The sequence below is a fragment of the Chionomys nivalis genome, chromosome 14 (genome assembly GCF_950005125.1).
Source record: "Chionomys nivalis chromosome 14, mChiNiv1.1, whole genome shotgun sequence".
Lineage (NCBI taxonomy): Eukaryota > Metazoa > Chordata > Mammalia > Rodentia > Cricetidae > Chionomys > Chionomys nivalis.
Genome location: NC_080099.1, coordinates 14,677,417 through 14,694,013, shown reverse-complemented (window position 1 = coordinate 14,694,013; position 16,597 = coordinate 14,677,417). Strand labels below are relative to the sequence as shown.

Sequence of the window (16,597 nt, the reverse complement as noted above, 5' to 3'; positions counted from 1 at the left end):
AGCTGTGTGTGTGTGTGTGTGTGTGTGTGTGTGTGTGTTTGTAACAGTCCAGAATCAAATGGTGAAGTTTGTGATTGTGGTGTTCATCACTAGAGTTAAACTATGAGGCTCAGATAAGGCAAGACATCTAGATGGAAAGGTAGTAAGGGGGTTGGCTGTGTTCTGTGCTGATGGCCACTTGTCTTTAGTTGAGCTAGGTTGGGAATCACGCTGTGCCAACCGAATCATTTAGTGAGCACGATGAGAAATACAAAGGGCAAAGATACAATGCACCTCATACACTCACAGCCTGCTGATGTCTACCAAACAGTAATTGCATTTACTTTCTGATTTTGGAGGAATCATGGCATGCTATGAAACAAACCTCAATACTTAGTTACTTTCCATTAGCAAACCCTATGGTCCATTTAGAAAAGTTTCCTTCATCTAAGAATTTATTGTAGAGAAAATCTTACATTAATGAACTGGGATAAAAATCTGTGTGTCAGGGATGCTTCTCAGCTATGTGGAAGGTTTTCAAGGCAAGCCCTTTATGTGAAAAATGCTGTGACCACTGGCACAAAGGTTTCTAAAACCTTGAAATCTGTGAAAATCAAAACCGTGTGTGTGTGTGTGTGTGTGTGTGTACTCAATCTTGTTAGATCACAAAGAAAGAAGAATAATTTGTAACCTACTATGCTTACTTTATTGCTTTTAAAAACATGTCATTTGTTTCTGTTTTGTGCTAACCTTATGACTCCAGGTCCAAATCAAGTCTCTTGTTGTACTGAGAATATTATACGGCCACTTCATGAAAGTAATTATGAATCACTTTCAATTATCCTTGCACCTCTAATAGAAGACATATTTAATAATTATGAGACAAGTGACCAATTATTTTCATTACTCTAGATTACATAAATGTAGATATAAGTTAATATGTAGACTATTAATAATTTTAGGAGAGATGTGTTCGTTTCTTTTATTCAGCATTTTCAAACATATACATTATTGACCCTGACAGAAAAAGTGTGCGACTCTGTTTATGGTTTATCTTCAATCCTTTTGCTGTTGATCATGACAGAAAAAGAATAAGGTAACTTAGGTACTCTGCACACTAAGATTTCCCAGTTTCTTCTAGTTTACCATTTAATTTGTAGAGCATTCTTTAGGTGTGAATGTCTTGTTAGTATGTGGAAAAAAATGTAAGTAATATAAATAGATAGTCTGTTTCAAAGATCTCTGTGTAATATTGTTTAAATGCTAAGCCTTATTATGAGAAACATAATGACTAAACCATCAGTGCCAGATGCTGATTTATAAAGGTAAAAATGTCCTTTCTTTACTACCAGCTTAAATTTCCTTAGAAATCTAGAGATCTACAGCTATGCTATGTAGACTAATTAGAAATGGTTCATGAGAAACACCATTGCAAAATAAGACACATTACAAGTCAAGCACTGCCTTTTCACCGTTTCTCTGTGAAATTACCTGGTCAAAATCTGCTAACACATATTGCAAGTGCTCGACGGAAAGGGTGTACCGACTCCTATTGTGGGGGGTGAAATGTAGGGGGTGCAGGCTATCCTGAGTGCTTCCTGGTTTATATTGTCACATATGATCCATCTCTCAGATCCCATTTCATTACCCTCATTCATTTCTTGCATAAATGTAGCGGAAAGCATGGCCACACCTACCCATACATAGATCTTCGAGTCTTCATCTTGCATGGCTCACATGCCAAGACTTTGGTTAAGCAAATATGACACTTTTCTCATATCAATATTTCCTCAGTTATGTGGGTATCACAAACCTTGAGACAGAGGAATTAAATGGTTTATGGTTTCTTACTTGTGACTTAAAATATTGGCAGGCTCATTGTTATCTCTAATATGAAATTATTATATTCCATTGGAGTCTTGTGGATGTGCAAAGAAGAATAACTCCTGATTATTTATTATCAGCTGAGTTACTTTAGCTATTACACCTTCTCCATTAGAATGCCAGCAAAACCACACTGTGGATAGCACAAGAAAGGATGAAAAAAATAGCATTCTTCTGATGCAGATTAAATTTGGATGCATAATTAACAGTTAGCATTGTCACGTGAATTATAATCTATATCAAGGCAAAGAAAGTGAAAGACTGAAGGTTTTTTTTTTTTTGTTTTGTTTTTTTGTTTTTTTTTTGGTTTTTCGAGACAGGGTTTCTTCTCTGTGGCTTTGGAGCCTGTCCTGGAACTAGCTCTTTTAGACCAGGCTGGTCTCGAACTCACAGAGATCCACCTGCCTCTGCCTCCCAAGTGCTGGGATTAAAGGCGTGCACCACCACCGCCCCGCTTAAGACTGAAGGATTTTTAAAATGTATTTTGTTCACTTTTTTTCAGTCAGGTTCTCCATTGCCATTTCCTACTGTAGCCTGTCAGGAATATATTTTGATTCTAACTTATTACAGAGTTAATTGAGAGACATAAAAATCCTACTCTTTAAAGTTCAATTATTTAAGTTGAGGGCAATATCAATGATTATACAAGGTTTATTTGGTAATAAAAATTGTAGACCAGTACACATACAACCATTTCATCTACGTTCTTTCTCTTTTATGTTTTAACCAGAAAATAGCAAGAGTATTTAGCTAAATTGGCTATAATTAAGGCCATTAAGAATTACAGAGTCAAACAAATTTATTTCCCTGCAGATCAACTGACAGTCAACAGCATTCCTGTGCATGTGAACGGAAAGCTTCCCTCTGAAACTGAACCTTTTTAAAATAGACTTTTCAGAGAGTCCAGGACCCTGGGATGCATTTTCCAAACTGCTCCGCTGAATGAACTTGACCTTCTAAGCAAGATTCTTATATTTGCTCCTGTAGAGAAGAGGAATATGAGCATTTTTCTTGCTGTTTTCTTTCTATAACATTTGAGTGACCCGAGGCGGTGTATTTTATTCCCCTTCCCTTCAGACAAGCTTTCTCCTGTTTCCTTTGGAGCAAGAATGGAAAGGTCAGGTTATCATTTCACAAAGGCTCTTTCTCGCTTCTCTCGCCATAATATGCGTCCCCTAATTATTTCATAACTCATTTGAATGGGAGGCATACTGGAAGGGGACTCGTGGAAACAACTCCACATGTAACTAATTATTTAAAAAAACACAAGGAAATTTTAATTATAATGCCTGGCTTATTTAAAAGCAAAATGGAGCCGTTTGTGTCTTGAAATATCTATTATAATAGGGAAGAAAAAGAAAATAACTCCCTGAATGACAGGACTGAAGTAAATGCAATTTAGTTGCTCTTTTATTTCCTTGATCTAAAAAAAAAAAAGAACAAAAATAATACGCAATCTTGGCTTGAAGCACAAAAATCACTTAAAAATAAAGTGTGTTCCTAGAAGACACATATGCTTATTTAAAAAATGCCAGGTTCTCTATTTTTAATTTGTTTTATGACTCTATTGAGTATACAGCTTTGATAACAAAATAATCCAAAGAAATCATGGCTTTTCTTCCATATAATTGATGATTTGAAGAAACTGATCAAGGATTTCCAAGTAAAACCAATTACTGTTATTATTATTTTTCATGTTTGTGTTTTGAAAATTTAAACTGAATAAAACATGGGGTGCTTGTTTGATGAGTAAATCAAGGAGGTTATCCAGAGCCTTTGACTTTAGCTATGCAGAGAACAGAAGTGATAAGAGACTGTTTTGTGTCCTGCATTAGAGAATGTTTGTTTCAGTCTCTGTTCATAGAAAATCATATACCATCTTACACTCTGCTTTGTTTGTCAACTTTAGCATCCATATTTCTTAAGCAATATGAGGCAGTGCATATAGATACGCTGTCTAGGGGATCTCTACAAAACAAAGCCAATGGTCTTAATATGAAGATATAAATGCTCAAAAGTTAACAAATTGAAATCTACCTAGACACAAAGCTATATCATGAATCTCTGGTTGCTGTCACTTTAATTGATTAGAGTCTGCCCCACTCCATATCCAAGAATGTAAAAGATAACAAGATGTGTCTCTTAGGTTCCATCTGTGTACTTTGGAACCTACAGGGGCTGTGTGGACAAGCAGCTGTAGAGAAAGCAAGTGTGTGTGTGTGTGTGTGTGTGTGTGTGTGTGTGTGTGTGGCCGTGGTTATAGCACTGGACAATGAAATGAGGTGGATCTACTATGATCAGTCACAGAAGGTTTGTTCACATCCTCTCTTCTTTGACACTGGTATTACTGAGCTCCAGTAGGAAGAGGACACATGCATGAAATTCAGAGTCTAACTCACTGCCACATACCACGAGTCCTGCTTCAGTTGAAAGGACATTAATGAAGCTGAGAAAAAGTACCCAGAATCTTTTCCAGAGATGACTTAAACAGTACTCTATATATTCTGTCTATATATGGACAGCTGCGAGAGTATTTAAATTTGTTTGGGTACAATAAGGAAGAAAAATAGAGGCAAAGGAAAGAAGAGGGAAGGAAGAAGAGTATGATGGGAACAAAACTCCCCCGATGCAGCAAATGCCCAATGTCACCCTGGTAGGATCCATGTCTACAAGTAATCACGATGGATGCTTTGGGTAGAATCTGGACACTGTGATAGAAAATAATAGGCAGCCCTTCTTCTCTCCTCAAGCTCAACTTTCCCGCTACACAGAGGTAGGCATAGCAAAGGAAGACTGCACTCTCTTAAGTTAGAACAGTTAGGATAAACATGACATTCCCCAGTCAAAGTCAATGCCAGTCAAGTTACTTTCAGATGGAGATTTGAGAGTCCATCAGGTTTTCCTAATGGAACTCAAAATTAAAACACACACACATACACACAGCAACAACAAAACTCACCACTTTTCATTAACTTGTTACATTGCAACCTTTGTAAAGATATTGCCTGGGATTGTGTCCCCATTTATCTTCCTACTGTCTTTCCCTCTCCAGCGAAGTGTGTACTCAGAATTTAAAGAGCACTTGAGAGGTTCCTGGAACCAGAGTGAATGGCGCATGGCAAGATAACTGCATAAAGTGCTCTGACTGATCAAAGACTGTTTTCCTTTGCCGCTTTTTCTTTATATATATATATATATATATATATATATATATATATATATACACTTTGAGAAAGTCAAACCGCAAGAGGGGCATTGCATTCATGGGCTTTACACTGTTCCTGAGGGTACACAAGAGCTGTGTTTTGTTTTGTTTCTTACCCAGACTAAGCTGACTGCTACCTTTCAGTAGTAACCAATTTATTGATTACTAATGCTTTAAAAAATAAGATTAAATCAGGACCATGGTCTTTATTGCAAGGAAGATATATGCCCTTTGTGAATTCTAGTTTTTTGGCAATCTTAACCTCCACAGACATAACATTGATGTATTCTGTGTTGCCAAATAGCATGACAAGTGTTTAAAATGCTGTGAAGAACCTTATTGCCTTGAAATGATACAATCTGATATTAGACTACAACTCAATGACTGTATCCCTGAGCCTCCCCTTCCACAGAATACTAAAGTCAAAGCCACTTTATTTTAATATCTCACAGCGAAGGAATCATTCCTCATTTCACTACTGAAACAGAGAAAACATAAACCTCAACCTGAATCGCAGGAACACAGACTTTGCAGCATTCAGGGCATTTTCACTAGCAGTACAGATAAAGCTGCCTTTTGTAACAGGGCATCAAAATGCCAACCTGATTCATTCCTATCAGCAGAGCTGCTTTGGCCCCTGGAGTGATGATGGTTAGGACCCATGAGGCCAAAAACATATAAGCTACAGAAAGTCAAGCAAGCCCCTCTCAGCCATAAAACCTTTCCCTACTCTTCAGTACCTATCCCACATGCTTCTCTTAATTAATCACAATTACAATTAAATTTCCATACTCCCTATCCTTTGTATGCATCAATCAAATTCCCGACACTCATCCCTCACCAGCTCCAGATAGCTTAAACCTTGCTATTCACAATCGGGATATCTCCCCACCTGTCTTCCGAGGACAGGGGTTCTCAAACTGTAGGAGTATATATTATTTGTATTTTGATAAATAAATCTTGCTGAAGACCAGAGATAAAGATAAAGCCACTAGAGGTCAGGCAGTGGTGGCACACACCTTTAATCCCACTATTTGGCAGACAAAGTCAGGTGGATCTTTGTGAATTGAAGGCCACCCTGGGCTACACAAGATCAATGCAGAAATAAATCCAGGTGGTGTTGGCCTACAGCTTTAATTCCATACTTGGTAGCCATGTGCCCTTAATCCCAGCACTATAGGGGATGTAAAATGAGAGAAAAGACAGACTGTCTTCTTTAGTCCATGGTCAACCAGCCTTGGAAGAGGTAAGACTTCTCTATGGCTTAGCTGCCTTGCTTTTCTGGCTTCCAGGTTGAACACCAATATCTGTCTCTCTGGGTTTTTACAATGTGTGCTACAATGACCCCTTTGGGGGGTTTAAAGGTCATTTCACAGGGTCACATATCAGAAATACTACACATCAGATAGTTACATTATAACTCAAAATAGCAAAATACAGTTAAGAAGAAGCAATCAAATAATTTTATTGTTGGGAGTCACCACAGCGTGAGGAACTGTATTAAAGGGTTGTAGCATTAGGAAGGTTGAGAACCACTTCCTTACGTTGTCATTACTAATTCAGGCAGGGTTGCCTTTAAGTATGATGATCAAACATCTCAGTTCTGCCTGACTACTACAAGGTTTCCTGAAATATAAGACTGCCAAATGCCATGCTCATGTCCGTCCAGGGCAAATCAGAATGGCTGGCCATTCTACTGATAATGAGGGCACTACACAGAAGAAAAAGAAAAAGAAAAGAAAACAACAACAACAACAAAAAAAAAAACGTTAGCTGAGAGAAAGCCTGGTGCAACTGATGTGGATGAGTCTGCTTTAGTTTTCTAGAATAAAATACTTTAAAGTGAGTAGTCTATATATGATAGTAATTCTGTTTTCACAGTTCTAGAAGCGAGTCTTCCGAGATTAGAGAGTCAGCAGCATTTGGCTGCCTCGCGGCCCCTTCCAGGTCCACCTGTGGACTATTTCCATATAACAAGAAACAAGTTTCAGCTCACTGTTTTCTCCACTTTGAGGCACTAATACCCCCCTCAAAGGGTAAACCTCAGAATGCTAGCAACTTAAGAGCCAGAATTGCAACATGATCATTCTGAGAAGCTAGAAACCATTGATTCTAAGAGTCCTTGGTGTAAGAAAGAAGTCAACAAACATGGCAGGAAGTCAGACTGAGTGTGGAATCCATTTCCTCATAGCTTCACATCATATCTATCCATAACTGAGAGAAATTGAGTGTGCGTGCCTGCGTGTGTGTGTGTGTGTGTGTGTGTGTAGATGTGGAGAGAGAGAGAGAGAGAGAGAGAGAGAGAGAGAGAGAGAGAGAAAAGAGTAGGAGTTTGGTAATATGTGGGGTCCTGATTAACTCTCCTTTAGTGTTATTTAGAAAAATGAGTCCTTGTTGAGACTCACCTTTCAGGCTGCATCTAGACGAGATGACATCTAGGACAGAATGAAACGGCTATAACCCCCTTTTCATTACTATGTTTGCTTTTTAAAAGTGAAAATAAAAGATTAACATTGGAAATAGTTCTCAGATATGCTTAATCATTTGATTAAATTAATTTCATTTTGTTTGTTGTATTTGATGTTCATATCAAATTGTCTATAAATTTATTTTACCTATACACAAAAACATAAGCATGTATAATAATACATCGTTGTCAAAATTTAAGTTAGGTCATTACAGAAAACAGTAATAAACAAAGATCCCCACAGAAAATGCTCATGGGAACCGGGCAGTGGTGGCACATGCCTTTAATCCCAGCACTTGGGAGGCAGAGGCAGGTGGATCTCTGGGACTTCAAGGCCAGCCTGGTCTACAAGAGCTAGTTCCAGGACAGGCACCAAAGCTATAGAGAAACCCTGTCTCGAAAAACCAAAAAAGAAAAAAAAAAAAAAGAAAAAAAAGAAAAGAAAAAAATGCTCATGGGACTCGTCATGAGCATTTTTCTTTTTGAGGTTCACAGACAAAAAGCAACGTGTCTTTCTTATCCTTAGACACTGAGCTGACATGTCGATAAGGGAGCTAGCTGCATTTGAAAGCACTAATGGAACATTTTTATTTCTCACTTGAGGTCTATATTATGGATTAGGATGCTGTGATTAAAATAAAATATATTGCTGTCAGGGCTTGAAGCATCAAGTTTTACAAAAGTTTAACACCATTGACTTTGTAAAATAGAATTGATTAGGTTGTAATTTTCCTAATATTTTATTAATAAAATGTCCACCCCTTCATGTAATCAATGAATCTTCAGGAATCAGCCCTGTTCTGAAAGCAAATCACCCAAAGCTGTTCATATTTCTGAAACGTACCAGCTGTTTTCTATGTTAATTGAAAAAGGAAAGTTAATAAAAAACCCTGAGATATGAGTCATTTAGTCCTCTTTTATTTTGCTTACAAATGTATGCTGTTGGTAGAAAAACTAAAATATGGTCATTATGGATAAATTTCACAGAAAACTAAAAGTTGGTGCAGCATAAGATATTATATGCATGTCACTGGGTCCATATCTCCTAAGGAAGAAGTGGAAAGTGGATGTTGGTAATCCCAAGCCTCCTGTAATACTAGCCACAACATCAACCTATGTGACCATCAGCAGATGAGTAGGTAAAGAACCTGTGGAATACCTAATGGAATGCCATTAATCCATTAAAATCTGGCATTTTAGCAATGTTTCTGAGGCTAAAACATATTATACTAAAAGAATAAGTGGAAAAAAACAAATAACACATGCTTTTAGATTCCATACATGTGAAATCTAAATGATTGCCTTTACACACTTACAGAAAATGGAAGGATAATTACCAGAAGCTTGATGGGATAGATGGGTGAGAAATGATGGGAGGGGGTCTATGTGACATTGGGGAAAGTATTAATTAGAAGAAGAAATGCATATTCTAGACTCAGGAAGGTGGCCAAAACTATGATTTTATTGTGTGTTTCCCCATTGCTAAAAAAGTCATTTCATTTGTTTTCACCACACAAATAACTATGTGAAGCTAGCCTGATATAATCATGAACTACCATCCGACAACTTATGTAACTATTTTATTTAAATTAAAATAAAATAATCCTTGTAAAGGCAATGCATTGCCTTTACAAGGATTATTTATTGCTTACTCCTAAAAAGGATAGAAAAGATAAGTAGGAGAAAGGAAAAATATCTACATACCTGCTACAGCAACTTTCGCTATACGGCTAATAATTGAGCCAGCATCTCCCAAGGATGCCTCACACTGGTAAAGTCCTTCGTCTGGCTTATGGTGCCTTGAATGAAGTATGTTCTGGATCAACAGAGACCCATTGGGGAGTTGCTGCTTCCTGTCATCCATGCCCAAGGCTAGAATGAGGCCATCTTTCCTCCACTTAATGACGGGAACTCCTCGGTCGGACTCTGCGGAGCAGTTGAGCAGGACATTCCCACCCCGCATTGTGACAGCATCAGAAGGTTCAGACACAAAACGAAGAGACGTGAAAGGTTTGATTTGAAAACCTGGAATAAGAGAGCAGAAGAGAAATGAATTCGCACATTCTGAGAAATTTCAATATGGATTTCTTCAACATTTCCTTTCAAAACTTATTTTTCAAAAAGAAGCCTCTCTTTTTAGCTATACGTATTGATAAATATCAGATCATGAATACTGTCTGAAACAAAAAAATAATATTTATGTGAGCACCAATTAATGAAGCAACTGGCCCAGAAAATATTACTAATAAAATAATAATTCATAATTTATGGATAAAATATTATTACATCCATGATTATTTGAAAATTTATACAGTTAAAATGAGTATTTTCCTTATAAAAACAGACACTTTTAAGTTTCATCAGTCAGTAGTGTGACAGCTAAGATTTGTGAGACTTGATTAATCCCGTTATCTGCATTTTAGCATTTCTTGGCATTTTTAAGTCTACCCATTTTATTTTACAAAATTAAAACCAGTGGTGTTGACAAAGTTATTTAGAATAGACATCAGGGGGATTAAGCATACATATCTCACCCGCCCAACAAAGTCATAAGGCTACTGCCTAAAACCCCCAAAGTATCTCTATCTCTTTCCAGGAGTTTCTTGTGGGCTTAGCTAAGAGAGTACTTCAGTTGATTTGTAAACAAACATAAGCAGTCAACAGAAGGATTAAAATAGTATTTAAAATTCCTGAGGGGATGGAGCAGCCATACCTAAAGAAGACTAGCAGTATAGTAATTACTAGTACTCAGATTGATAAATCAAAGACCTTGGCAAGTGTTCAGGAGGTCATTTGCACAGTGTGTATCAAGTCTTTCAAGTCAAGACATTTTTTTAATTTTGAGTAATCTATATTCTAACGGTTCTACAATCTTCCCCAGTATTTTCTTTTGTAAATGGGATCTTTGTTAAAGCAAAACTGAACTCTTTTCCCGCCATCGAATCCCACTTTCTCCTGAACCACACTTCATGAAAACATACATGTGGGGATAAGTTTCTTGTAAGTGTCCTTTATTCATTTGAAGTTGCATTTAATTTCATAAAAACACCTTTAAATCAAGCTTTTATTCTTTGCACGTTGGCAGCCTCGGGTTCTCTGGCTTTTTTAATTTATCCGGAACACCGTTGGTAGTTTTGTGGAATCTTATCAGCTTTCTATTATCTAAGCGGCAAATATCTAAATTAATATAATCGATATTCTCATCACGGGCTGACCTATGTTGGCTCTCATGATCATAATTATTCCTGATTTCCAGGGAAATGCAGGTGCTGCAGCTGTTTCCTTCCAGGGTTTTTAGTGCACACAGCCAGTATTTCTAATGATGGACATTATGTCATTGGCATTCCCAGTGATCTATTCCCAGTGATCTTACCACTTCTGATCAGACACTAACTCCTTGCAACTAGTCTTCCAATGCAAAGAAAGCATCTACAGCTTTGTTTTGCTCAAACTAATATTGATTATAAAATTATAGTAATGCTAAATGATAGAGGTAAAGGACCTTAATGGCTCCAATCTGATCCTGTCCATGCCAACTAGAGAGCCTTCTCATACAGTTCCATATTTACATAACTGGGCCAATTATAGTGAAGCAGCCTATTTCTTGAGTGGAAAGTGTATCTGATTGAGAGTCTGAATATTTTGCTTCTTGTCGATTCTATATCACTTAAATACGTGGAATTCTACATGTACATCCTCAGAACTCATGTCCTTCACATATAAAAGAGAACTAGTCACTGAAACAGGGTACTTTCAGTTCAGTTCCCATTTTGCAAGGGATTGGCACAGGAGTGTATTGAAGACATCTGCCAATGGAACTTACTAAGGGTACTGAGATGCAGATAGATTTTAAATTAAATACACCTTTCTTATTTGTCAGAAAAAACCTAGTTGGAAATACCTGGCTGAAGCTGCACTAAGGGCAAGAAAGCATAAAAAAATTCTAATGTTATTGAATGTCAAGATGCTTCATCAGAATAATGTCCACAATTTCCATTTAAGTAGCATTAAAACAGAAGAAATAAATTCACAATGCAAGACTAGGCAACTATATTAAAAAAACATTTATTGCATTTTTGTTCTACCCGGGGCCTATATTTTAAACTCAACCTCATGCTGAGTACATTATTTATGTCACAGAGCACATAATACATTTAGCACAGCTGTTTATGACAGCATGCTAATGAGCATATGTGCCCATTATCACAAATAAATAATCTACTTACTGTGAAACAGGAAGGTTATGACAGTTTTCAATGCTGTGAGTGCATGGTTTAGGAAAGTTAAATAAAGATTAATTTTTCTATGACACAATTACCCTTGCTGCTCGTTGGTAATTTGAGCTTTTTAAATTCTCTCTATAACAATTATACTTTAAATATATGGCCTTGAAATAAATGAAATCTCCTTAACTTCGAGAACTCGCATTACTTAATATTTTAGAAAAGACAGACCCAAGTAAAAAGACGTATTTGAGAAATGACAAATGACTTTAATGTCAAAGTTGCAGATAATATGAAGAACAAACTGTCTCTGACCTCTTATGAAGCACTTGATATGTCTAAAAATAATCTGTTACTGTATCATTTATTGACTTTGATGTATATGAACAAATTCTCCTTCTCTATTACCAGTTTGGAAAATGGAGGTGGAGCCTTTACCTGGGGAGATAGGAAGATAATACAAGGGGAGAGAGAAGGAAGAAAAATAAATAACACTGAGAATATTTGGAGATACCATGGAAACATAATATTTTAAAAATCAACTTTGTAATGTGTATATATAGTGTGTATACATGCATATGTGTATATATGCATACTCGTGGAGTCATGTGACATGTGATAGTGGTACCTCCATTACAAGCCATGCCCTATCGGACAAAATTCCCAGTTCCAAGCATGAGAAACCTACGAGCCCTCCTGTTGCTGGATGTAGTGCAATATAAGGGTCTTCAAAAGCAATTTGGACCGCATCCATTACCCTTGCTAGCTGTGATGGTTTAAAGTCTCTTATTGTCTTTGGTATTTGAACACTTGGTCCATATCTGACGGTGATCCCTGGGGAATTCAAGAGATGTGGTCTTGCTAGAGGAAATACGTTACTGGGCATGGGCTCTGAAAACTTACAGCCTCCCCTTCCTTCTGGTTTCCTTTGTGTTTAAAGTTGAAATGGGAGTTCTCAGCTTCCTGTTCTTGCACCCTGTCTGTCTTATTGGAGAGAGTGTGACCTTGTGGATGTGGGCCTTGAGTTCTCATATATGCTCGTCATGTCCAGTGAGACAGACCACTTCCTGTTGCTTGTTGGTCAAGATGTCTCAGCTGTGGTGATATTTTGTTTGTGATCTAACCAAGTTTGCCTGAAGATCAGAGTTTGGAGTTAGTTATATTCCACACTAGTTAGCAATAGAGGCCAGGCAGTGGTGTAATACACCTTTAATCCCAGTACTTGGGGTGCAGAGGCAGGTGGGTCTCTGTGAGTTCAAGGCTACCCTAGGCTACACTAGACTGATCCAGTCTCAAAGATAAATAGAGTCAGGAGGTGGTGGCTCACATCTTTAATCATAATATTTAGGAGTCACATATCTTTAATTTCAGCACTAGGGAGGTGGAGACAGGAAGGAATATAGCTGGACAGAGATAGAAGATACCCTTTTTCATCTGAGAAGTTAGTAAAGTAAGAGGTGGATGGGATTGTTCTGTTTCTCTGATCTTTCAGCATTTACCCCGATATCTGACTCTGGATTTTTATTATTAAGATCAATTATAATTTGAGCTGTACTCAGTCTTTGTGCCAGCACCATGTCTGCCTGCAGGCCACCATATTGAACTATGATGATAATGGACTAAAACTCTGAAAATGTAAGACACCTCAATTAAATGCTTTTTTTAAAAAAATAGTTGCTGCAGTCATTGTGAAAGTCGTCTCATTACAGCCATAAAATCCCTAGGACAGAAATAAATTTTTTTTTGATAGTTAATCTTCACAGTCTGCCTTGCCTGAATCAAATTCACAAAGGAATAAACATGTTAGTGTGTCTTTCTGATTGTTCCCTAGGAGAATTAACAGAGGAGGGTAGAACCAATGTGTGTATGTTTGGGAATATCCCTTTGACAAGGGGCACAAACTAACTAAAAGGGAAATCTGATGAGCACCTGCATCTCCATTATTCTTTCTCAGCAACACGGACCAAGCCAGGCCAGTCCTGCCACCATGCCCTCCCTCACCATGATGGATTCTAAATTCCTCTGAACTCTGAGCCAAAATGAATTATTCCTCCTTAATTCTTTTGTCTTCTGTTTTTGTTGGGGGTGGGAGGCAGGTATTTATTTTCAACAAGAAAACATTCACTACAAGCACCAAAAGCTCCCAAGCCATAGTGAATATCTAGAGGAAGAGCTTGCCTTTAACCCATTTTTAGAAACTCCTCCAAATAGTCAAGTGTAAAATCTGTTTCTATAAATTCATGTCCCTTTGTGTTTTATCTCCTTACCATATTCTTGCTCATTTCAAAGCCCAGTGAGCCACGGGGGCAGTCTAACCTAGAATGGAGTTTGAGGTATGACATTTTATCTACAATATCAAACATTGCTCCCTGCAGATTCAGAAATCCCGTTCTGAGTCCACAGTATAAATCTTGTCGTTAAGACAATGAAATGTTAAAGACAAGGATGAAAAGTAGCACGGACATGAAAGACATTTCCTGAAAGAGCCCGAGATTAGACAATGTCACACAAGTCCCCTCAGAACCTGCTATGCATAATTCCATCTATTTTAAATCATATATACGTTGAGATGCTCAAAAGTTTTGATAGGGTCCACGTCCTCAGAACTATGCCAGATAACCCTGGTACCAACCCCTCTCCTTTAAGACAAAGAAATCTATGTCAACTGAAATTAAAATAATTCTGTGGAGGATACAATTTTCTTTGCAACACTTAGACATCGTGGATGTGTGCAGCTGTAACTCAGGTATTTAGTTCTGAGAAAATCTTAAAATGCTTCAGAGGCTAGGAAATGGGGTCAGGGAACAGAACCATTATAATAAAATGAAGAAATGAACAGGATTCCTAAGCATACATGAATATCATGGGGTTCAGTAGATAAAAATGTAAACTCTGGAAAAGAATTCATACTAGCAAAATCAACCTCACATGGGAACATGGTAAAAATATCATTCTAGGCAACTGCACAGGCCTGTCAATCAACAGTGATAAAAGAACAGCCAATCAGCCTGTGTTTGGCAGCCCTTTCAAGGGATTCTCTTGTACTAAAGCTTAAGAACCTTGTTCACAATCATGCGCAGACCCAAACTAAAGCCAGAGAATTCAGGTGTTCCTCTGACAACCTGATCATGATTTTATATATTTAGATATATTTTTTTTAATTTTATAATTGTAGACATTTCTTTTTCTGGGCAAGAAAATGAAAGTTTGGGGGAATTATCTTAAAAGGGCAAATAATCGGCCAACTCTTTCAACAAGCGTTTTGTCTATTTAACTTCTCTTTACGAGACTGAAGAAAGATAGGGAAAGAGCCAAGACAGAGACCAGTGTTTACAGTGTTAGGACAGGGCATCCTTTATTACAACCAGAACTCTGCTGCCCTCCTCCACTAGAAGTCAAATAAACAGACAACAAAACATTCCACTCTGTGAAATAGAATAAAAATTCCTGCTTTGGACAATAAGCATGTTCCATGGAATAGCCACATGAAAAACTATGACATGCATCTTTTGAACGAGCATCTTCCACAACGAGCTTTGGTTAAAGAGATATTTTGTGAGACCCTCCCTCTTTATTTGATTCATCCTAACTCAGCAGTGCGATTCTAGTTTTCTAGAACATTGGGGCATCAGACATTTAACTGGAAAATTTGTCTATTAGTGCAATCTAGTGTCAAGACAACGACTTGCCTCTTGTGCGGTTTGAGGATGCATTCTGTGAACTTCATACTATCCCAAGAATAAAGTCTGGCTTTTCAGACAGAAGAGGTGTGAACCCACCAAAGACCCAGTGCGAGTGAAGCTTATAGAAGTGAATCCAAAGAAGGCCTGGCTATCTGTGGGCGGATTTTACATACCTAAATAGCTCAACTCATTTTTCAGAAAAGAAAAATCGTCGTTGGAAGTTGGAATGAAGGTTTCTTTTTATAAAACAATGGTAACAGCAAAATCAGTACCACAGTATCGGCTTCTGTGCACACTTGACAGTGAGATCTGGTTCTGTGTCATGATAGTAATAGCATTTTGTATGTCCATGTGAAGCTTAGTATAAATAATATTCAGAGTACGTGGTCACCTGTTGGAAAGACTGTACTCATTCTAGCCCTTGAAAGAGACTAATAGATTTCATTGCTCGACAACCTAAGAAAGAGAAATCAAGACGGACTAGATATATGGTATTTATCCCTGAATATAAACAATGCAAAAATATGTTCCTGAAAGAAAAACAAGTATATTTTAATAAAGAATTATTGAAATGAAGATTGGACAAAAATTTAGATGAAAAGTTTAAAGGAATAAAATTTTCTGTCATTAGAGTGCTGGATTTACTTTACAAAGTTAAAGATACAAATTATATGTAGATAAATATATAAGTAAATATATTCTATTATATGTATATTTATATATAAATATATCTTTAGTATAATAAATATGTCCTAAACACTTGGGTGAAACAAATATTGGTAGGTTAATTACAGAAAAATGTTATTTTTTCTTATTCAAAGATCAAATTTATTTTGTATATTTTGTGTGTTCTTTTATTATTTATATTTATATCTTATTTTATTTTATTTATTTTTATGGCTGTTTTCCCTGTATGTATGTCTGGGTACCACTTGGATGCCTGGTGCCTTTGGAAGTCAGAAGAAAGTGTCAGATTCCCTGGATTACAAGTGGTTGTGAGCTTTTTCCTCCTTAGTCATGTGAAGGCAAAATGGGTCACCAGCAACTGTATTGGAGTCAGCCACAGAAGTTCTGCCAGGTGCTCCATCGTTCTCACTCGTGCCCGGTCTGCTCTAACTGCCATAGTCTCAATGAGAAATACAGACTGAACATGTAC

General features: G+C 37.2%; 1 protein-coding gene across 3 annotated transcripts in view; it reads right to left on the bottom strand.

Moving 5' to 3' along the window:
• Window positions 1-16,597, bottom strand: part of Dcc (DCC netrin 1 receptor) — a 1,032,721-nt gene that overhangs the window by 643,080 nt on the left and 373,044 nt on the right. For all 3 annotated transcript variants that reach the window (XM_057788956.1, XM_057788957.1, XM_057788958.1), the window contains exon 2: window positions 9,240-9,560. In XM_057788956.1, the coding sequence (XP_057644939.1) occupies window positions 9,240-9,560 (321 nt within the window). The remainder of the gene's footprint in view (window positions 1-9,239; window positions 9,561-16,597) is intronic.